This window comes from Monodon monoceros, unplaced genomic scaffold (genome assembly GCF_005190385.1).
Source record: "Monodon monoceros isolate NGI ecotype Baffin Bay Population unplaced genomic scaffold, NGI_Narwhal_1 Super_Scaffold_3, whole genome shotgun sequence".
In the NCBI taxonomy this organism is placed as follows: Eukaryota; Metazoa; Chordata; class Mammalia; order Artiodactyla; family Monodontidae; genus Monodon; species Monodon monoceros.
This window is the reverse complement of record NW_021703780.1, coordinates 89,864,537-89,888,841: the sequence shown is the minus strand read 5'-3', so window position 1 is coordinate 89,888,841 and position 24,305 is coordinate 89,864,537. Positions and strand designations below refer to the sequence as shown.

The following is a 24,305-nucleotide window of genomic DNA, read 5'->3' as shown; positions in this document are numbered from 1 at the left end:
GCAGAGTCTGAAGGGCTTCTTCTCCTTGGCAGGACAGGCTTTGCGACTCCGTCTTTCTAAAGCTCATCTCTGCATAACTAAACAGCGGCACCCATCAATTTCTTGAAAAGAAACATCCGTGGCTTCCGTTTTAACAGCAGAAAACTCATTCTTGAGTCAGAGAAAAGATTCAAGTTACCTTGAAACGCTTAGTTCTTAAGAAAATGTCCAATGTCAGAGACCCCAAAATTCAAATTAATGATGTACCGAGGGGCCTCCCAACTTTTATAGAATTAAAATTCTTAATCATTTTGACCGGAAGGATATACACTGTCGGTGGGAACTGTACCCCTGTTCTACCTTCAGTAAAATCAGAGGAGGTGCTGTCTTTAATTCATTTTACTTACATAACTGACTCTCAACTTCGTTTTTGCATTAATAAATAACGTTAACGGTAGATAATCCCCAAGCAATTTCCATTTGGTGGTGAACATGTGAAACCTTTTTCTTGCACTGAATTTACCTGCCAGTTTAGGTTTTCTTTGCAGTAAAGCTGACCTCGGCTCTGGGGGGTTAGCTCTGTTCTCAGGTGGCGGTAGGGGAGTAGTTCTGAAGCAAGGTGGGACACTGCAGAAACCAGGCGGGGAGAAATGACTCATGTGCTCCCTCCCTCCAGGCAGTGACGGTGACTTTGCTTTCCACATAGTACCTTGCATGCACCAATAACTTTTTTTTGATCGAAAGAAATAAACTCAGTTGCCTCTCCAAAGAGGTTTTGTTAATTCAGAGAGAATCTTCACTTATCAATGTGAGCACTCAAGTGAACAGCTAGAGAGTGGTTTAACTGAAAAGATTTGTGTAAGCACGCTCAGAAGTGAACGACACTCTTATCAGGACCTGACATACCAGCCTGCAGAGAATTGCACAATTTGAGACACCAACGGGACCCAGGGTGCCACCCTGATAATATTGATAACACGACTCATTCTTTCTGCAGGACTCAAGCTTCACCTGTTTAACCTACTTGTAAACAGGAATAATTTTGCTACTTGGCATAACCCTTGCTAAATTTATGTTCCATGTACATGAGTCTAGAGTTTCTGAATGTACTTGTTAGGGGACTTGCATAATGGTTCAGAGTGTACTACAGTGAGTTTCAGAGATGGGGCAATGAAGCAGGCAGAATCCCTTATTCAGGAAATCAGAGTGGGAAATAAAGCGAGCTGGTATTTGACTTCACGGTAGTAGTATGTCCCAGTTGCTCTTTATATTAGCTACGTGCAAGTGCAGTAAAAACTAGGTTTAACGGGACACTCGGTGACAATCCAGAGAACTGAATACTAATCCTAGAACCAGTGAGTGTCTATGGGATTTGGGAAAATAAAAGGTTTGTAAAATGATGAAAAGCAGAGCCCCAGAGAGCCAAAGTGTGGCTACCACCTGTTTGTAAAACAGCTATAAATACATGAAACTTCTTTTTCAACGCCATGGTCAGAGATTTTAAATAAAGTGATTCGGTCCTGGCTAGAGCCTAGGGAGCATCGGGAAGACTGGTATCTTACAAGGCAGCCCCCTTCTACTGCAGACACAGCCCGCAAACCCAGCCATGCCCAACAGCTGAGACACCACAACAAAACAGGGCTGCCTTGGAGGGAAGCGGTATCAGGCCGGGAAGAGGATGCTCGGGAGGGTGTTCCGTGACAGAGAAATGTTTAGGATGTGTTCCATGAAGCGCCTGCCCATGCAGTGGGTCCTGGGTTTGGGCGTGGTGGGCAGTGGGACGGGGTCCCTGCACCGTGGTTGAGAGCACGGCTGCTCAGCACGTCCTGGGCTTCACCCCCGGCTACCAGCTGTGGTCCTCAGCTGACCCCCTCCGCCCTTCTCTGCGACAGCTCCTCCATCCATCAAACTAGGACAGCAGCGCCCACCCTGAAGCACTGCTGTGAGAATTCAAGTGAGATTGCAAGGTGAGCACTTTGCAGAGTGTCTGGTACCTAAAAAGGGAATGTCAAAACATGTATAGAAGATAAGCTATTGGTGACTGCTGGTTTCTGATAACTTTTATTTTTTGTTCTTTTCTACAACTTTCCAACTTTCACCAATGAAAATATACTAAAGTCAATTTTGTGAGAGGTCAGTATACACCAAATGACAATGCCGTGGATTGGGTCAGGGGTACTAAAAACTGTGCTGCATTGAGAGCGTTGTTAAGGGTCAGAGTTCAACTTCCTCATATTTGCAGATGAGGAAACTGAGGCCCAGAACGGCCACCTTCACAACAAGCTAAGAATAGAGCCCAGGTTTCCAGACTAGGCAAACTCGTGACACAAAAGCATGCATGTCTTGCATTTATGATGGTACAGATGAACCTATTTGCAAAGCAGAAACAGAGACACAGATGCAGAGAACAAACGTGTGGACACCGGTGGTGGGGAGAAAGGGGGGTGGGATGAATTGGGAGGTTGGGATGGACATATATACGCCACTGGGTATGAAATAGGTAACTAGTGAGGGCCTGCTGTATAGCACGGGGAACTCTACTCAGTGCTCTGTGGTGACCTGGATGGGAGGGAAATACAAAAGGGAGGGGATATGTGTATACATATGGCTGGTTCTCTTGCATTTACGGTTGGGTGTGATGTAAACCAAGTGGATGAGGAAAGGAGGGAGGGGCTACAGAGAATAAGAAGAATCCAAGTGCCTTCCAAGGATTCCAGTTTGGGATCTTGCAAGAGGGGAGATCAGAATGGGGAAGTTATGAGGGAAGTTGTTTTGATGTGAAGAAGGGTGTGAGTTTGGTTTTGAATGTTGTCAGCTTTGAGACACATCCCAGTGGGTTCTGCCTACAGGCAGTCTCAGATCCAGACTGGGAGCTGGGCAGGGATAAAGACTCAGGAGAGGATGCCATGGAATTAAAAGATGAAGCTGTGCTCAACAAACATTTCAAAGTTCAAAGAATAGACCATAGTTGAAAATACCAAAGGGTTAAGGCTGAGCGGTGAGGGGCAGTTGAAATTAGAAAGGGGGGAAGGAAATGATATTGAAGAAGAGGAATATTTGGGTAAAGGAGCCAGTGGCTTGGTTTCCAGGTGGGTGCAAGCATCAAATCTGAATTCAGGAGGGAAGTCAGGAAAAATAAAATTTGGAAAAAGAAACTGACCGTCCTTTGGCTTCAACCAGGAGGAAGCCACCAGCAAATTTTTAAAGTGCTTTCTGAGATGGGAAAAGGAAGCTGCCTGAAACCCTTATTCAAGAAATGAGGCTGGGAAATAAAGGAGGTATTGGATAATAGTTGGGAGAGATGGCAGAGCAAAGTAATGGCTTATTCAAGATAAAGGACTCTATGAATATTTGAAAGCAGAAGGGAAGAGACAAAGGAGAGATTAAAGCTTTTGGGAGGCAGAAGATAAACCTCAGCTAAGAGTTCTCAGGAGGCCAGAAAAACAAACAAAAAAAGGGCACGAGATCAAGGCAACACTGGAATCACTAGCATTAAATCCTCGAGACATCTCTCCACCCTGATACCTGGAAAGATGTGAGTTTTAAGTATTTTGGGGCTTTTGGAAGTCTTAAGATATTTTACAAGGGACTTGAAAATTCCACTTACATTCACTTCTCATTTTATAATAGAAACCGTTAATGGCAAACCAAGGATTAAGACCTGCTTCTCCTGGGGTGGGGTGTATATCTCACCTCTGTACTTAGAGCTGCTGTCACTAAATTACCTGTGTCTTTATTTGCTTATCGACTTCTTCCCTCAATTGCAGGAAGGGAGGGTTCACATGCTTTCTTTTAACACTGTCTCCCAGCAACGTGTATAACGTCCCACACATAATAGGAGCCCAGTAAATATTGGCTAAATGGGTGAATAAAGGAATGAATGAACACAGAAAGGACCCATGCATTCAGGGAGATAACTCAAGATTTGCATTCCTCTCTAAAAATGAATCAGACAGTTTAGCAAGCAGGTTACCCTTTAAACACCATTTGGTAAATGGCCTTGGGTTTTTCTTGAAGGTATTTCCAGTACCTTAAAAAAAAAAAAATCACACACACCCCAAAGCTATCATCAAAGCCCACAGAAGAATCTATCCTTGAGTATAGATTAGAAGCAAATTTAACTAGATAGTCGGGCAGCATGTGGCATATTTATACTTTCTGTACTGAATCAAGTTAGCATCTACGTTTTCATCTGTGAACAACAGGTATAAACGTAAGAGGTGTTGTGAGGATAATTCAGATTGTAAACTTACAACGGAGTCTGATACCTTTGCTGTGAACTATGAGTATTATCCCACACTGTACTTCCTCTAAAAGTCCAACTTTGTAAAATGTTTTGATTGTACTGCAATTAGGTTACTGAGTAGGCTTACATTTTTGCACCTTTTTCATCTAAAAACCTTAGTACTCACCAAAAGCTCCTAAGCTCCGAGATCCAGCTGGCATATTACCTAGAATATACTCCATTAATATCCGCTCACTGATTAAATAATGCCTCAAGATTAAAAGTGGCCTCACTGCCACTGCCGTTATTTCATTTCACTCTTGTATCAACTCTGTGGGACGGATGCTCCCTGCCCACCCTGCCCCATTTTACAGATGAGAAATCTAAAGCTCGGGGAGGTTAAGCTACTTTCCCAGCATCACCAGCGCCTTGAACTCTGACCCAAGCCCCCTTAGGCCCTAGCGAAGTCATCTCTCTTTTCTGCTGATGATTCTAGTTCTGATTTCGTTTGCTTTGTTGTTTTTTTCATTAGGAAACGATGAGCAGAAGCCCTGGACAAAATGGTTCCTTATTGCAGTTATGGCAACCATCTGCTTCATCTTGTTGACTTTCTCACTCATCTGCAGAATGTACGTATTCTTTTTATTTGGGTGCTTTCACTGGGATCTAAATATTGGATTTTTACCTTCTTGCCATGCATCCACTGGATGCAGGGTTCTTGTTATCAGGTGGAATGTACGACATTGTTGTGTCTTCCTGGGCAGCCTTTCCAAGATGAGTGTGGACCAAATAAAAAACTGGTAAACAGTAGGCGATTTACAGAAACTGGATACAGAGCACAACACAGCCTTCGGTCGTTAGATATTCCCTTCCTGAATTTGCCGACAGTCTATTCATCTCCGCAAAGGATTTTTTTTTGGCTGCACAGCGTGGCATGCGGGATCTTAGTTCCCCAACCAGGCATCAAACCCGTGCTCCCTGCAGTGGAAGTGTGGATTCTTAACCACAGGAATGCCAGGGAAGTCCCTCTATGAAGGTTTTTACATTTGTGTTTTTTTGATTCCCTGACTGCCTTCCACTCCCTACTTGGTTGCCTCTGTTGAGCCCCCAGGGCATGCTTGTTACGTCTTGCGTAAAGGAAGGCATCCCATTGGATGCTGAACTCACTATGGTGCCTCCTGTGTTATGATCCCCAATTATGAGGTACCAACTCCTACCCTGGCCCTTCGGTCATCCAGTCCCTTACTGGCTGATCATTCCCAGGTCAGACAGATTCTAGAAGTGTCATGCAGATTTGGTGGCCAAACCTAGAGCTTGCAAACGGCCCCATAAGAACTTCTCATCCCTTCTGGCGTCCGGGAAGGCCAAGTGCCACTTAGGAGGCTGCAGAACAGGTTCTATCTTATTAGCTTTTTCATAATTTAGAAAGTGACTTTTATTTTAAACAGCTTCACTATTATAAATGTCTTATCAGATGGCATCTACAGGCTGGGGGGCGGTTGGCAGCTCAAAGGAGAAGAAAAAGACAGTAAGCCCTGAGAGCTGGCGCCTAGGGGGAGAGGCTGCCTACCAGCATCGTGGGTAACCCTGGGGCCCCACGCACTTGATGTACATCATTTTCAGCAATCAGGCCTGGTAACACGCACCAACATGAAGCAATTGTCATTTTGTCTTCCTCGGATGATTCAGAAGTCCCATCAGAGCCTTGTAGCACCCCCAAGCTCTTTATTATTACAGTGTAGATATTTGGAAGTCTTAGTCAATGAAGATTTTGAATTCACAAAACAGCAGGTCCAGGGATTAACTAGGTCAAGTTTTAGAGTAGATATTTAAGGACAAGAAAGGCTGCTCTTGCTTATCTATTTCCCTCCTTTACTCTGTTTTCAGATGCCACTTATGGACCAAGGTGTTTCCACCTGTTCCGGCACCAAAGAGTAATATTAAAGAATTCTTTGTAACCATCAACTATGAGGTAATATTGAAGGTTCTTATGACATGTCATATCTACCCAGGGTTGGGTCCTCAGGGATCTGTCACTGGGTCATTCGTTTTCCATGTTACAAGGCAGGGTCTTTACCCAGGAGGCCAGGTGCCTTCAGGTTGCTTTTGTCATTCTGCTCTTCGGCTGATTGTTTTAATATATGTTCATTACAGTCTTTGAATATTGCAAAGGTCCTACTCCGTTATGAGTGTCCTCACCAGTCAGACTTGAACTTCTATTTTCTATCACCCACCTCTTATCACCCAGACCTTGGGCAATTCCTTCAACCCCATGGGCCCTGACTTCCATTTCTGCACAGTAAGGGGCACAGATGCGATGGTCCAATGACCTGTTTATCTCTGACGTTCTAACAATCAGTGTTTCTACACATGGGTACCCCAATCAGTAAAGTTTTTCAGAGGGATTTTTCCTAGTTCCTTAGTATAAAGAACCATAGAAAAGGCAAATGATTTCCCCAAATATGTTTTCTTAGGCGCTGTTAACCATTCAGAGCACTTAGGCTTAACTGAATGCTCACTTACCAATGGCATCCAATGGTTCTAGCATCACATGGTAGAAGTCATCCTTTCCCTAGTGAAATGCCTTGGCATCTTTGTTGAAAATAAGTTGTCCATGTATATCTGTGTCTATTTCTGGACTATTAGGTTTCATTGATCTATTTGTCTATCTTTATGCTAATACAAAGTCTTGATGACTAGAGCTTTATTGTAAACTTGGAGGCCAGGTAGTGTAAGGCTTCCAAACATGACTGTTCAAAGTTGTTTTGGTTATTCTAGGTCCTTTTTATTTCCATATAAATTTTAGAGCCAGTTTATCAATTTCAACAAAAAAAGCTGCTGGGATCCTGATCAGGATTGTCTTGTATTATAGGTGCATTTGGGGAGAAGTGACATCTTAAACATAACGAGTCTTCCGATCTGTAAATGTGACATCTCACCTTATTTTTGTAGGTTTTCTTTAATTTTTGTCAGCAAGGTCTTGGGATGTTCAGTGTATTGCAGGTTGCTTGTTAAATCTGTCCTTAAATTGAATGGTTATTTAGATCAGGGGCCAGCCGACTTTCTGTAAAGAGCCAGATAGTAAACATTCAAGGGCCAAATGCTTTATCACACTGCCACTGCAGTGGGAAAACATCCACAGACAATATGCAAATGGCTCTGGCCAATAAAACTTTATTTACAAAATCTGGCAATGAGCCAGACTCAGCCCACAGGCTGCAGCCTGCAGACCCTCATCAAGCAATTTTCTTAATAAATTTCATTTTCTCTCTGATAAAGTTACTCAGGGTAGGATGAGTCAACTGGTGACTGGTTGTAGGGGCGTTTGGGTCGATCACTCACTCACCAAAATGCATCACTGCAGTAAGAGGTGACCTTTCTTTAGAGTTTGCAGTTCGGGTGTTTGGGATGATTCAGCGGATGACAGTTACTGACCTACTGAAGCAGGGAATCGAGGCTGGCCCAAGAGTCACCCCTACCCTCAGTTCCACCCTTGTGGTCTCCTTTATCAGGAGGACCGCCGGCTTGCTCTTGTTAACCCATAGCTTTTCTGGAAGGAAAGTGTGCCCCACTGTGAAACTTGTTTCTCCTCCTGTGAACTCGTGCCGTGGATCCCTCCTGGATCTGGCACACTCATGCCTGGAAAGCACCTGTGGTTTAAGGAGCAGACTCAAGTCATCTGACCCAGCCTCTTAATAGCACATCTTAGTGCTGGTATCTCATTTCCCTTCACAGTCACCAAAGATTTCCTTGCACATTCTGCGGTTGGTAAAAGAAACTGGCTTAACAGCTTACTGGGTAAGTTTGCGGTTTGCTGTTAATTAATATCAAGTCATGGGGACTTCCCTGGTGGTTCAGTGGTAAAGAATCTGCCTTCCAGTGCAGGGAACGTGGCTTTGATCCCTGGTTGGGGAACTGAGATCCCACATGTCACGGGGCAACTAAGCCAGCGCCACAACTACTGAGGTCAGCGCCTCAACTAGAGAGCCTGTGTGCCGCAAACTACAGAGCCCACATGCCCTGGAGCCTGTGAGCGGCAGCTAGAGAAGAGAAAACCCACACACCAAAACTAGAGAGAAGCCCGCACAACCAAGACCCGATGCAGCCAAAAAAAAAAAAAAACAAAAACAAACCATCAAGTCATGTGGGCAAAACAACTCTTGGGGTAGACAGGCTGGTTTCAGAATAAGCAAAGGATTTATGTCAAAACCCATCACTGCCAAGCTCTTCCGGACAACGCACTCTCCTCTCACATTGCAGCGGGTCAGGAAAAACAGATCAGTGAGAGGGATGGGGTGGGGCGGGAGGGCCGCAGCATGGAGGGGGAGAGTGGGGAGAACTGGGGAAATGAACGGTCACCTCCTGCCCTCAGTTCTACCACCTCCACCTGGAGGAGTAGGTGCCTCAGTACAGAGCTGACCACAGCTGGGCCACGTGCGGCAGTGCCCCAGCCTGTACCTTCAAAGGCAGAGCCTGTGCAACCCACTTTTGGGGCCTTTGCTACAAGGACAACGAGGGGGCCCATTAGAGTTATGGGCAAACCGCCGGGAAGCCTCCCCCTGGTGGGAAAGGAAACCCTCTGCTTTTCATCACCGCTCATACTTCTAAGCTTGATGTTGGTACCCAGAATCCTGGGGTTCAGAGGGTAGCTGCCAACCCAGAGAGGCTGTTAAGCATGTTTTTGCTTGTCCAGGCCTGAGTCAGAAATTGTTCTGTAACGTTCAAGACACAGGTTCTGGTGGGAGGAGAGGGAGGGAGGAAGCAGGGGGATGAGCTTTTTAGTGATAAAAAAGACTCACTGAAAAAACTCTTATTCTCAGCTTTCCATTGGTTACAGACAGGTTTCCAGCCATTCTCTGTTTCTATGCTGGTAACCGGAGAGGGTTCCTTCCGAGATTAAGTAGACAACAACCTATTAAAAGTACATAAGGCAGAGAGCACAGTTGCCGTGTTCATCACTGCGTATTCAATGCATCATGTGGTGTCCAGTGCAAAAAATGTGCTGGGACTTCCCTGGCAGTGCAGTGGTTAAGACTCCACGCTCCCAATGCTGGGGACCCAGGTCCAATCCCTGGTCAGGGAACTAGATCCCACATGCATGCTGCAACTGAGAGCCCACGTGCCGCAACTAAGAAAGATCCCCCGTGCTGCAACTAAGACCCAGCACAGCCAAAAGAACAAAAGTGTGGAATGATTCCTACATGGTTGGTGGGAATGTAAGTTAGTGCAGCCACTATGGAAAACAGTATGGAGGTTCCTCAGAAAACTAAAAATAAAACTACCATATGATCGAGCAATCCCACTCCTGGACAAAACTATAATTCAAAAAGATACGTGCACCCCTGTGTTTACAGCAGCACTGTTCACAATAGCCAAGACATGCAAACAACCTAAATGTCCATCGATAGATGAATGGATAAGGAAGATGTGGTGCATATATACAGCACAATGGAATACTAGTCAGCCATAAAGAATGAAATAATGCCATTGGCAGCAACATGGATGCAACTAGAGATTATCATATTAAGTGAAGTCAGTCAGAAAGAGAAAGACAAATACCACATGATATCACGTATATGGGGAATCTAAAATATGGCACAAATGAACCTATCTACAAAACAGAAACAGACTCATAGACATAGAGAACAGACTTGTGGCTGTCAGGGGCGGGGTGGGGGGGAGGGATGGGCTGGGAGTTTGGGGGTGGTAGATGCAAACTACTGTATATAGGATGGCTAAACAACAAGGTCCTACTGTAGAGCACAGGACACTATATTCAACATCCTGTGATAAACCATAATGGAAAAGAATATAAAAAAATAATATATATGTGTAGAACTGAGTCACTTTGCTGTCCAGCAGAGACTGGTACAACACTGTAAATCAACTACACTTCACTTAAAAAAATATGAAAAAGATGTGAATGAGTAAAGGGGGTCAAGGAATACAATCTCTTACAGAAGGTATTTTTTTTGGTCATGAATTTTGTAATTAATATCAGCATTATCTATGATAGCCAAAATTGGACATAACACCCCTATTTAAGGGAAGACTATAGTCAACTGTGGATGGCATACAATGGAACTATTCAAAATGAGGCAGCCGAAGAACATACAGTCATCCCTCAGCGGCTGCAGGGAGCACGGTTCCAGGAGGCCCGGCAGGCACCAACAACCGCAGACGCTCGGGTCCATTCTGTAAAAGTGCGAAGCCTGTAGATACCGAGGGCTGGCTGTATGGAATTTAAAATAAGATGTGATGCTACGTGGAGAGAAATCCACTTAGAAAGCTCTTCATATAACTGTAAAGATAACTTTCTATCTAGAAAAAAGGGCTGAAGACAAACAGTGGGCTGTGCTTGGGAGTTAAGTTGATCGGTATTTTTTGGTTTTCTTCCTACTTATTTTCCATACTTTCTTCAGTGACCATTTACTATTTTCATAAGCAAAATTGACTTGAAACCAATTGTAAAGAAATTCAAAGACTCAGAAAGTTCTCTAGAAGACATCTAAGGAAGGGTGATTTGTTTTGCAGAAAACTGGTTCCAGTGAAACAGAAACTGAAGTCATAAGCTATGCGGAGGAGGCTGGATCTGAGACCCTGGAGGACTCTGTGTTTTGACTGTCCCCGGAGCATTGTCAAAACCAACTCACACGCACGAGCCCCGGGGATAAGAATGGGAACAACTGTTTCTTGGCTAAGAGGAGTTTGGAGTTTACCCAACACTCAATTTAGCTGCAAGGGGAAAAACACCCAGACAAATCCCTAACACACAGGTTGATTGATTCATCTGACCGTCCTGCCAGGTCTGATCTCTGCACAGGGCAGCACCTCCTCACCTGCCAGCCTCCTGATCTGCATCACTCACCTCAAACACTTCTGCACGAGAGACAGTTATTAAGGCTAACATCAACTGTGTTTCCTCTGGTAGTGCCACGTTGACTGGTTCAACTGCCAACGGCAACGATCAGCTAAAATCTCAGGAAGAAAGCATTTTGCACCATCCTGGAGTGAACAGTGAACTTGGATTGAAGACTGTCTTCCCTATAGCAAGTGGGAGCCATGGTGCTTTTATTCTGAGTTCGGGAATACTTTTTCTTTCAAGGTGTGTGTGTGTGTGTGTGTGTGTGTGTGTGTGTGTGTGTGTGTGTGTGTGTGTGTGTGTGTGTGTGTGTGTGAGAGAGAGAGAGAGAGAGAGAGAGGGAGGGAGGGAGGGAGGGAGGGAGAGAATGAATCTCAAGTTCTACAGGCACAATCAAGTTAGCATCATTTGAGGCAAACTAATTTCAAAACCTAAGAAGCTAACATATCAGTCCATACCAAAGGAGGGGACAGGATTTTGTTTGAAGATTATATTCTCAAAACCAGCCTTGATATTCTGGGAACATACTGAGAAAGGCATTGGGTGGAATTGTGTTGGAAGGGGATCACTTAATTAAGAATGAATTTTCTGAAAAGACGTCTGCTTGCAAAGACTTCAGAGCAACCTGTTGGGCATCTGGTCAAGTAGTGCTGGGTCAGCGCTAGCCTTGGAGGTTTGGAAGGGGTCCTACAGGTATCCCAACAAACATGCCAATCTAGACAGGAATTCCTCCTCTAACATCCTCCCATGAGTCTGCAACTAGATGGGTGGCCCCTGCGATGGGCCATGGGCTACAGGTAGAACCAAGTACAGGTGCGGCCTGGGCAGAGAGGGGTTAGGAGGGACAGTTGGTACTTGAAGGGATCCAAACAGTGCTGATTGTACACGGCCCTGGAGCAGGAAGCTTAGAACAGGGAAAGGTCACAGCGCTCAGAACAAACCTCCACCATGGCAGACTCTTTACATGCTTTTCATAGTTGATTTAGTCAGTCTGATCGAGGAATGGGGCATGTTGACTACCAAATACTTCCAGGGGTTGTGTTTCTTTTCATTTCTTTTTTTTTTTTTGGTTGCGTGGGGTCCTCGTTGCTGCACGCGGGCTTTTCTCTAGTTGCAATGAGTGTGGGCTACTCTTCACTGCAGTGCGCAGGCTTCTCACTGCAGAGCATGGGCTCTAGGCACACGCGCTTAGGTGCTCCGTGGCATGTGGAATCTTCCCAGACCAGGGCTCGAACCCGTGTCCCCTGCACTGGCAGGTGGATTCTTAACCACTGGGGAAGTCCCCAGGGGTTGTTCTTCTGATAACCATCCACTGCAAATAGCAGGGACCTGGGCCTAGGACAGTAGGCACAGCAGTCTGTCATCTGTCAGTTATTGCCTATTTCCAAGAGTTATGGACTGAATGCGCCCCACCCCCCATTCACATGTTGAAACTCTACACACCAATGTAGTGGTATCCGGAGGTGGGGCCTTGGGCAGATGACTAGGTTGGAATGCTCATGAATGGGATTAGTGCTCTTACAAACGGATCCCAAAGAGTTTTTCCCCCATGTGATGATATGAGAAGTTGGCCTTCTGCAACCAGGAAGAGGACTCTCACCAGAACCCCAGCATGCTGACACCTTGATCTGGGACTTTTCCAGCCTCCAAAACTGTGAGAAATAAATTTCTGTTGTTTATAAGTCCCCCAGACTGTGGTGCTTTGTTACAGCAGCCTGAGCTAAGACACCAAATGTCAGGAGCTACACCACACGCCTCCCAGACATCACCTCTAATCCTGAGAAGCCCACATGGTATGATTGCCCCTGTCTGACAGATGCAATCACTGTGGCTCAGAGAGCATGTTGGAGAAGAAATGGAGAGTGAGGGGCTGAATAACAGGCACTAGTGACCCCGGAAATGTGGAGGGGACGGTTAGGAAACAAGCTGAAGCCTGCTTAGGGGGTGGGACCAGGAGGGCACGGCTGCATGGCTGGCAAAGTATCTCCTCAGCTGATGCAGAAGCTCTGTGATCGGTGGTGAGGATCTGCAGAGGTCTCAGGTTAAGCATTCTCAAGCTTGAGCACATCAGAATCACCTGGCGGGGTCACTAAAGCAGATCAGAGCCTGTGACCGAGTAGGTCCAGGGGGCCTGAGAATCTGCTTTCCCCTAAGCTCTCAGGTGACGCTGATGCTGGTCTCCTGACCCCACTTTGAGAACAGCTGCTCCAGGTGATTCTGCTGAATATCAAAATTTGAAAACCAACTGTTTTGTTGCAGGCAAAGCCCTGCAAAAAAAAAAAAAAAAAAAAAAAAAAAAAAAAAAAAAAAAAAAAAAAAAAAAACCAACAAAAACCCTACCCCTTTTTTGACTTATTACTCCACATCTGATCTCTTTCAAACTGGGGCCCGGAAACCTAGGACTGTGAAAACTGCCTCTGCCGAGGAGGCTGGACAAGGAGAGAGCCGTGCCCAGTGTGGCCAGTTCTTTCTGTTTGGTGAGGTGCTGGCTTCACACCCACCTGCTTCCACCTCAGTAGCAGCCATCACCCCGGTACTGAGCCCGACCCACCGCCTGATTTGGGGAAATCAGTGTCAGGGCAGCAGACAGCAGCCCATGTGTCTCCCTAGAGGGTTAGGCCCTTCCTTTTCTGCCTTGTGGAACTCACACTCAGTCTTTGGGAACGTGTACCCCACGTCTCCTCCTTCGTGAAACCTTCCAAAGCAGAGTTTGCTTGATCCTGCCTCCGGGGCCTCGTTCTGGGCCTCAGCCCCCCTCTTCCAGCAGCTGCCCTGTAGGATGGGCTATCCAGGACGATGGGGCTCATGTGAAATGCATTTTTATCTGCAGCCTCTGGGACAGTCCCTGACTCTTAGAAGGGATCAATGCTTCTTGGACCCTCTTAAGCCCTCTTCCCACCCCATCACATTTCCTTGCAAACAGTTGGAACTGAATGCTATCTGGTAGAGATCATCAAGGTCTAAATTGAAAGCACGGAGAGGAAGACGGGTGTCTAGTGAGAACATGATTGGAAATAACCAGGAGGCTCGCGTGTGCCCGGCCATCTGGCTGGTGTAGCCTGGGTCTCTTTCTGCTGATAATGTGACTACGCTACAATGTGTAAATTACTATACAAAAGGACTTGGGTTTTGAGTGGTGTGTCCTGTTTTCACTGCCCTGTCATGGCAAATCAGAGTGTGAACGCTTCACAGCAAATACCCTCGTCAGCAGGTTGATGAGATATAAGCACCCACCTCTTCCCATCTCCCACCAGGACACGGTGGACGGCCACCTCCCTCCCAAGAGCCTTCATGGTCACAGGCTCAGAACAGCGGTTCTGAACGACAGCCTTTCCAATAACGATTTCAGCCCCATCTGAAATTTAGCGTTTGCGATGCGCTGAGCTCAGCAGGGGACGCGCCGGGAAGACCAGAGGGGGAAGGGCAGTTTGCCAAGAGCTCGGCCACCTGAGCCTCACTGAAATGCCTTAAGGCCTGAAGCTGTTGATGCAGTCTGGGGAGGAACTCCGTGTGGGCCGAGAACATCCTGATTAAAAATCCAAACGTTTTCATGGGGGAGGCTTGTATGTGTCAGGCCCATCTGCTGGTGGAATTGACAATCCTTAGGTGCTAATTTGTTAAAGAAAAAGTAGATATCTGGAAGCGAGAACGGAGAACTGAAAACAGTCTTTGAGCGCACGACTAAAGGTGAAAAACCTAATTAGAATAGGACTTCGTGTCAGCTCAAGGGTCTCCGTGACGACCCCTGTGCAGCTATTCCTGCTTCCACAGCCTACAGACCAAGTTCCAGGGTACCAGGTTTTCAAAAACTATTTCTTGTTAAAGAATTAACCGTGTTTTTCCCCCCAGTATCCCCCTTTTAGGTAATAGATATGAATGTAAATGCAGTTGAGAACGAGAAACGCCGAACACAATTGACAGTGAATTGTCTGCACGTTGAACAGGAGCACATTTCTCATTTCCCCCCCAAACATTCTCATTCTTTGTCCACACTACTGTCAGCATTATCGCTCAGCTAGGACCAACGCAGCAGCCTCTCAGTATCCTGGCCTCCGGTATTACTTTGAAGCATCTCAGCAGAAGCACATCTACCTATATCACCCCTGTGCAAAACCCTTAAATAACTCCAGCACCTTCAAGTTCAAGCTCCTTTTAAAACAAAGTCCCCTCCGACTTGGCTTCTCCGTAGCTCTCCAGCCACGTCCCCGGGGAGCACCCCTGTATCACAACTACCATGTCCCTCATCCCTCCAAGCCGCGGCTGAAGCTTTCTCTGATGGACAAGCCCTTTCAATCTTTTTTTTTTTCCCCCATCTTGTAGACAGTTTAGCTTCTAAATCTCGGCTCTTTGCCACCAGGAAGTCTATGTTCCCCAAGTACCTTCTGTTGCGTTCTATTTTATCACTTATTATTTAAAAATTTTCTGTCTCCTTTAAAGGAGAAACACTCCGAAATCGAGAAGGCGGCCCTGTTTATCTTTGTGCCCTGAACAACTGCGTAGGAACTGGTTGAACTTACACCATGAAAAAGAAAGTTTCTTAAGTGTAAGCCAGACTAGACAACTCTATTCAGCTCAGATCGAAAGAACCGAACCCTAGGCAGCACTCTCTTATTAACGCTGTGTGGGAACACCAGAAATATCACTAGAGTTTAACAAAGAAGTTACAAGAACTCACGGTTGGCGTGTCTCTCCCTTCAGAAACGCCTGCCTCGACCTCAGCGGCCGGCCGGCACCCGGGCTCCCGGGCTCCCGGAGCCTCTACCGCCCACCGACCTTCCGGGAGCCTGTACCGCCCTTTCTGCTCACGTGACTCACGTGCCTTTTGTTAAAGTTCCAGTGGGCTCTTTTCCCCGTGAAGGTGTATTATTCGTTTTCTTTCAGTTATTAAAATGAAAACCCAAGATTTGTCCCTGCCAGGTGATAAAATGAAAGAATGCATAAGCCTGGGGGAAAACTGTGGGAAAGAAATCAACGCTTACGCAACTGATGTCATAGTTGAAAGGTCGGCCAGCTTCCTCTTAAAGGGCTCGACGACAGTAAACCTTTTCAGCTGTGAGAGCCATCCGGGCCTAGCTCCCTGGACACACACACACACACCCCCCATCCTCGGAAAGGGGGTGGGAGAGTTCAGCAAACCAAAGAGAGCTTAAAACAGCAAACCTCGTGCTGGCACCCTCAGAGGCATCAACCTTCAAAGAACTGATCACACATCAGCAAGACCCGGGAACTTAGCACTAGAAATGAATTACCTCAATGAGCAGGCAACTTTTCCCCTGCATAAACTTGCCAGATTTAGCAAATAAAAATAGAGGAGGCCCAGTTAAATCTGAATTTTCGGTAAATGTTGCATGAGACATGCTTATACTAAAAAAGTACTAGTTTCGAAATCCAAGTTTAACTGGGCCTCCTGTATTTTATCTGTCTACCCTGATCTTGTAGGATAGCCAGAGTGTGAAAAACAACTCTGAGACACCTGAAGCCAAGTAAAACAAACAAGCAAAGACCCTCCTTTGTAGTTGAAGAAGTCCAAGCAGCTGAGCTAGACCACTGTGGTGCAAAGAACTCACCACACCTGAGCTGTATGGGTTCTCCCTGCAGGAACCCTACACCTGGGAGCCCTGCCCGTGCCCCTGGTCACTTTTCAACAACCCGGTGTACAACTTCCTAGGAAGCTCACTACCCTTCTTGTTGGGAACCGGTATCCTTATCTATCTATCTATCTATCTATCTATCTATCATCTCCCTTCCTCCCTCCCTCCCTCCCTGTTGGTATAAATATCTAACTTTTTGGAGAGAGGCCTGGAGTCACAAGCCACCAGCATCTGAATTCCTGGCCTCCCTGGTCAGCTGTGTGACCTGGAACAAACCTGTAAACCTCCCAGCCTTGGTCCCCCATGTACCAAATACGAATACTATGTGGGAACTAAACCAGCAGGATGACTTGCAGAGACTGGCACATACTAAGAGCATCATTGTTGTCCGCAATTATTATTATCATTGCATTTCTCTGTATTGTGACAAACGCCGTGGCTGGTCTCTTGGCTTCCCCACCCAGTCTCATTCCAAACCAGGTGATTTCACACCAGCCTTAGAGTGTCCCCATCTCCTCCATTCTGCGGCCTTTGTGGGGTCCCCCTTCCTGACTGCCGGCCACTACCCTGTGCCTAGAACAAGGCCTGGTACACAGAGGGCACTGGGTTCCTCTGAATGGCTGTCCTGTGCCTGGTCCTAATTCAGAACCCCTCCCCCTCCCAACCTCAACCTCACACACCTCCCCTCCCCCCTCACCACGGGCTTCTTGCTGACTCAGTGTCCTGACTGCCCTCTGGTTGAATTTAAGAGACCAGCTTCTTACCCTCTCTTGTCCTTCCTCTCAGTCAATCCTTATTTCTAATTGTCTGTGTCACCATGGGCTTGTCGTGTCACCTCTTTCCCTCCATTTCATGAGTGAAAAGGGGATGAAACCTGCATCTGTGCTTCTTAGTGTAAAGAGCCCTTTAACACTAGAAAAAAAATTCGAGTTATTATTCTTTGTTAGTTAAAATCCTAAGATATACACATTTCCTGGGATAGTTTTGTATTCCTAGCAACCGGTAAGAATATGTAGTGAAAGTCCAATTTACAGAGATTGGGAATATCACATTTAACTTACTTCGGCTTTGCAGTTTCCTGACATTCAGCTCTATCATTTGGTTGACATTTTTTAAAAACTGCTTTCTCTCCGTGTGGTCTATATTATTGGAGGGCTTCTCATCTACAATGGAGCAGACTGTTGGTGATAAAGAACAGAGGCCGATTTTGTTGAAATTGTGAGCTCTGCTGAGTGTTGTAGGTTTATCCTTGAGTTGTGGAATTGGAACATTTATCCTGCATGGCCCATTTAGCATGAGGGGAAAGGGGCCTCCTTTCAGAATGGACAGTCTGACTGGCACATGGTAATCATATCCTGGCAGGAGGGCAGAGCCTGGGGAAGTCACTCCAAATGGTGCCAGGGATTCTCCACCTTCTAGTTTTGTTAGGGTCAGAGATGGGGGCATACGAGCCTGGTAACAGAAGTTAAGAATCATAGCCAAACTGTAACCCTGAGATACTCTCTGTCTACAGGGAGGGAGAAGACACGAATGCCAGTGATTTAAATACCAGATAGTGGATAGACAGACACTCATGAGTATCCATGACACGCTCTGGAATCACAGAAACGAGAGGTCAATGCCAGATAGGGAAACTGAGAGAGGTTTTGTGGAAAACTTGGTATCTGACTGAGGACCCTACCGCCTAACTTCTTTTATTAACATTATTACATATTTTTATTTTATTAATTTTATTATTAAAATGATTAAATATTAATATTTATACTAAGAAGTGGAAATACTTAAGAAAAAGATGATAATGGATGTGTCAGGTGAGTTCAACTCATTTTGGTTATGGAACGCACCCACATTCTATGTCGGTTTTTTTGTGACTGTCTCAAGTCACTTGGGAAAAGAACAATGGCTGATTTATAGAATAATTTGCTAGTATTTGGAGAGCTGTGATTCTAGAACTTCACAAATGTTATCCTGTCGAATAAGTGGCAATTGTCTGAATATGTAAGGCCCCCGTGTGTGTCATTTTGTATAGAATAATTTGGGGTAGGTCCAGAGATTGACTCTAAGTCTTTGATTTTTAAAAGGCTTGCTCCTGAAATCACTATGGGTGGCCAGAGGATTCTTCAATTGTCACAAAGGAAAATACAGCCAATTTTTAAATCAAGACTACAATGAGATACCACCTCACACCAGTCAGAATGGCCATGATAAAAAGTCTAAAAACAATAAATGCTGGAGAGGGTGTGGAGAAAAGGGAAACCTCCTACACTGTTGGTGGGAATGTAAATTGGTACAACCACTATGGAGAACAGAATGGAGGTTCCTTAAAAAACTAAGAATAGAGCTACATATGATCCAGCAATCCCGGTCCTGGGTATATATCCAGAGAAAACAGTTGTTTGAAAAAATACATGTTCATTACAGCACTGCTTACAATAGCCAACACATGGAAGCAGCCTAATCGTCCATCGAGAGATGAATGGATAAAGAAGATGCGATACATATATACAATGGAATACTACTCAGCTAGTAAAAAGAAAGAAATAAGGCCATTTGCAGCAACATGGATGGGCCTGGAGATTATCATACTAAGTGAAGTAAATAATCAGACAGAAAGACAAACATCATATGATATCACTTATATGCGGAATCTAAAAAAATGATACGAATGAACTTATTTACAAAACAAAAACACTCTCAGACTTAGAGAATGAACTTATGGTTACCAGGGGGAAAGCGTGGGGTTGGGGGGAGGTGTAGATTGGGAGTTTGGTATTGACATGTACACACTGCTATATTTAAAATAGATAACTATTCATGGAAAAGACTCTGACGAGTACAGGTTTCTGGAAACTGACTATACTGCTGAACTGAATGAATGAGCATTTTCAGAGCTCTAATGGAAAACTGATGAACTCATAAAAGTGCTAACAAAAGATCAAGACGAAAAAAAAAGTAATTACATGGGACTGAGTGACCTGATGAGGATGATTATAATTCTTGTGACTTTCTGTTTGAATAAAAAAATAATCAAATAAAATAGATAACTGACAAGGACCTACTGTTTAGCACAGGGAACTCAGCTCAATATTCTGTAACAACATAAATGGGAAAAGAATTTTAAAAAGAATGGATACATGTATGGGTATAACTGAATCACCCTGCTGTACACCTGTAACTAACACATCATTGTTAATCAACTATACTCCAATAAAAAATAAAAAAAAAGAAAATACAGCCAGTTCTTGATTATCTGTGTTAATGGAGGTGAACAGTAGCATTGATAATCCGATATGGTGTGCAAAAATCACCTGGTGGCTGATTACATTAAAATACTTTAAAAATTACATGACATTTTAGTAGCTAATTATGTACTATTTATGTACTTTTTAGAATTCAGCATTCCTGCAGCATACCTGCAGTAAGGTACAGGTGGTGGGAGAGACTGGGAAAAGGTTCATCAGGATAGATGGCTGCTTCCCAGATGTAAATAACCAAAAATTGGACGGTAGGCATAACTCAATCATTATTTTAAGATAAAAGCTTACGGCAGCTCCCACCTCAGGCTGGAAGAATTCCAAGCTCACCTGAAGATGAAGTTTATCACCCATGTCTTCTGCTCCCGTGGAAAGATGCTGTTTCGTACACACGGTCTGTGGGCTTTATAAAACTCAGGAATGCTGAGAGAATCCACTTATCTGGCAAAATAGAATCTCCTTTTATACAGTTAAATCACAGGTGGACTATTCACACACAAAATGAGCATCAGAGGAAGTGCTGGGAAAGATTAAATAAGCAAAGCAAATAGGCACTTTTCTAGTGCTTCTCCTTCAGAGTCACTGTGCAAAAATCCCAAGCAGTAATGCATCCCCCCTGCACATATTAACTGGTACTAGGGGTTGGGGAATCCTGCCTGGAGGGCTAAGCATAGAGAGTGTGCTGCTTAGACCTTCTTAGCGTTTATTATCCCATCTTCTAGAAACATCATCTCAATTTTCCTTTAACAAACTCTCCCCTGAGCGCATGATCGAGATGCTCAGGCGGTATGACACAAATTGGATTGATCAGCCTCTTCTAGGAATTTGGATACTGAACAGAGTGGCATCAAAATCAGAAACAGAGCCAATTCATCCCCACAATAGCTCCCCCAAAAGACTTTGCAAAGTTCCTGCAGGCTTGATCCTCGGAGTGGCCTGCTTCTTATTCTCGCCAAGGCTTGGGCATTCAGTGTCTCCTTGGCTCATGTTATCTGACCAGGGTCATTCCTTTTTGTTTGCTCAGGTTATCCAGAGTTGCTTCTGTTGCTTGCAACCAGTGAGCCTAACCTGCAACAACCATGGAAACCAACAAATCAGACACCTTTGGGTGAAGGTGTCCACGGGGCACTTTTAAAAAACATCTTGAGCTCGGTCAGACTCAGCTAATCCAGGGCCTCACGTATCAGATGATGAAGCTGAGAGATTAAAGGACTTTTTCAAGGCATCAAGTCAGAAGCCAGGCCTTCTGACACTTTCTGCCACCTTGCGAAATAGTGACACAGTCTCCTCTGATTGGTTCGCTAGGGCACACAGGTAGGCAACTGATGCAAAATGCTACTTCAAAGACCCTTTCGATCAATTAAACAATGATTATTTATTGCAAGGCACTGTGCTAGGCACTATGGAGAGTACATGGAAGATAAGACCAAAGTCCCTGCCCTCAAGGAGCTTACAATCTAGTTGGGAAGACAAGGCATACATACAAGGAAAATTAAGTAACAATACAGGAGTTAAGTTAAAATGCAAGATAACAGTACAAGAGATTTCCAAAAGTAGTACCTGATTAATTACTAAATGAGGGGTATCGACAGGGCTTACAGCTCATTCAGAGGAAGGATGTCACCAAGGACTGGAGTGTGGGAAGGCTTCACAGACGAGCCTACCCTAGGACAGTGGGGATTCAGGTGATAAAGAACAGTGGGGGGTATTTCAGGAAGGGGCAACCAGATGCCCAAAAGGCACAGAGGTGAGACCAAAAGCAAGCAGTGTTCAGGGGGCCAGTGAGGACTCTGTATGGCCGGGTACAGAGTTAAGCTGTTATTACATTAAGAAGGGCCTCAAGTTTAGATTCTATCCTTTTAGCAGCGGGGTTGGGGAAACCTTAAAACAACAGATAGCCTTAGATTAAATACAGAAAAGACTTAGCTAATGCAGAGGATCTATTCAAGTTTGATCTTCAGGACATTTATTTGTGGATTTTTGTCCCTCTCTACCTCCAAAGAGGATTTGCAATGATGTTTTCAGGGTTGTCAATTCCAAAGGAAGAGCTCTGGGTCAACTAGCTTTGGATCGTGACCAGAGACTTCTGAGTCCCTCTATGATCTTAAATTATAGCTAGCACAAGGATGAGCTAACAAATTCCCTGACAGGCAGGCAGGAAAAATGCTCCCAAAAGACAAGTATCTTTACAAATGACAGAATATTTATTAACAATACCTTTATAAAGAGATTACATATGCTAGATCACTGGTAAATATTTACACTGGGGTTGGGAACTACCTGGGGTATCATTTTTTTTTCATTCATTTTATTATTTTGCTGATTTTTTTTTGCATGTGATTTAAAATTTTGTTTTATTTTAACATAGAAGTAACCATATCAAACTAAGAAAGGAACACAGCTTGAAATACTGACAATATTTTTTTTCCAGTTACCACCCTAGTTTTTACACAAGTGGAATCCTGATTATGACTTTATTGGATAAATATAGCTAGAAGGTTGAAAAGTTAAGGAAAAATGACAAATTACAGGCAAATTTGAGCTCTCTGAGAAAGAAGAAAAGGTGGCAGCGTGTCTACATGTGAAAATTTTTATAGAAAATTTCATTGCCTTTTATATGCACTGTTCCACTAGTGTCAGCTTACAAAACCTCCCCCATTATTACAAATAGTTCTTTTCATAAGAATACAGTTTTGTTGATATTGTCATTTTCCAATGTGTGATTTTAAAACGTAGAAGATGAAGCTTGTAAAGCAATGAGGCTACCTATTGCAAAACAGGAGACTCACTGAGATACCACACCATTGTACTAAAGATCTTTTATAGAGTCATGAAAAAAATTCTTTGTGGCAGCTAGTTGCTGAAATAGGAGAAATCTGCCAGACTCCATACATAATTTTGATTCAAAAGAAGGGCTCTATTATTAAAGAAATACACATATTATCTAGAAGAAATTTTGTAAAGAAGTTACGAATCCATCAACAGAGAATTACCCTTTTTGTTGTTAAATGTACATTCAAGACAGATACATTTAAAGATAGTAAAATTATCTTTTATCCTTTGAAAGACATGGTTGACTCTATTAACTTTTGGTCTATGTTACTACAGGATATTTAACTTCCAATGTCATGTCTAAGATAATGCTACTGCTACAAAGACAATGTTAACTGAGTTGAGGGAAAAGAAAGTCTTACCGTAGGATGCTAAATTCAGGGATGGGAATATTGCACAAGGTGCCTCTTGGGCAAGTTAGTTTAGGTTTTGAGATTGCAGCCATTCCTGAAACCATCTCAGGTTGTGCTGAACAACAGAATTCACAACAGGGCTGGAAAGCATATTGTACATGGCAAAACGACTTGATTCAGTACATTAGTCATCCCAAGAGTCATTTCCATACAGCAGCCTTGAGTTACAGACCAAGTCTTCAGCTGTTCTGCCACTAGACCCTTATAAAACTGTACAAGGGATCTGCAATGTATTTACCAAGGTGAGTTTCCAACTCTGTCTTTAAAGGAACTATTTTCAAATAATAACCATATGACTGTGTTGCCCATAGCATTTTACAGCAGAGGAAAAAAATTAATATCTACATTTCATGTTAACTTTAAAAAATTCTATAAAACACTAAATATATAATAAAAAATATGCATATAAGGACATATGTAAACTGCTTTGGTAACATCATATTACAGATGTCTTCAGTGCATTGCAGAGTTTCCAAAGAAACTTCAGACAAAGCTAGACTTGCTTTGAGGAAGTACTGTAGAATGCCATTCCTAAAGAAGCAAAAAACATTTTTTTTTCCAGTAATAAGATGTACTTGAACAACAATATTACTTAGTACTGGGTGTCTTCAAAACAACTAGCTAAATGTTGCTTATATTATAAACTGCAAGTCCTTTAGAGAACTGTTGTCATAAACTGGACCTGGCTGTGAGGGAGATCATGATCGTACTGATGGCCGACAGGGTGCATGCGTTGGAAGTGGACGGCCCCGCTCCTCTTGCATAGGCATCTGGAGAGAGAAGAAATTTACTCACCTCGGCAACAAAGGGAGGCGGGGCCCCAGGGCTTTTGGAAACCGAAGAACTACCTGAAGTCTACTGGAAATGACCATCTCTTGTTGACTTTTTCAGTCTCAGTTCTATGACCCCCTAGCTATGAACCTGGGAGCAGGTGGGGAACATCTCTGGATCTCTGTTTAAGCATCTGTAAAAGGAGGGTGTCTCCCTCTAACATGAGAAGAAACTTCAATATGACTGGTAACATTACTGATAAATACTATGATATCAATGATGCAGCAAAATAAACATTGATGTTCCCTTTCGAATTCAAGCTTAATGCTGGGCACAGAGCCACATGACATTTAATTCCTATAAAAACCCTGAAGACCT

The 24,305-nt window shown here is 44.2% G+C and overlaps 2 protein-coding genes across 2 annotated transcripts in view; one reads left to right on the top strand and one right to left on the bottom strand.

The window, feature by feature from the left end:
• The window catches only part of IL5RA (interleukin 5 receptor subunit alpha), a 32,377-nt gene extending 21,552 nt beyond the window's left edge, over positions 1–10,825 (top strand). Inside the window, exons 9-11 of the mRNA XM_029243070.1 lie at positions 4,737–4,833; positions 6,092–6,176; positions 10,739–10,825. Coding sequence (XP_029098903.1) covers positions 4,737–4,833; positions 6,092–6,176; positions 10,739–10,825 — 269 coding nt within the window. The remainder of the gene's footprint in view (positions 1–4,736; positions 4,834–6,091; positions 6,177–10,738) is intronic.
• Positions 10,826–22,092: 11,267 nt separating this feature from the next.
• Positions 22,093–24,305, bottom strand: part of CNTN4 (contactin 4) — a 501,156-nt gene continuing 498,943 nt past the window's right edge. Inside the window, exon 22 of the mRNA XM_029243779.1 lies at positions 22,093–23,926. Coding sequence (XP_029099612.1) covers positions 23,826–23,926 — 101 coding nt within the window. The 3' untranslated portion in view covers positions 22,093–23,825. The remainder of the gene's footprint in view (positions 23,927–24,305) is intronic.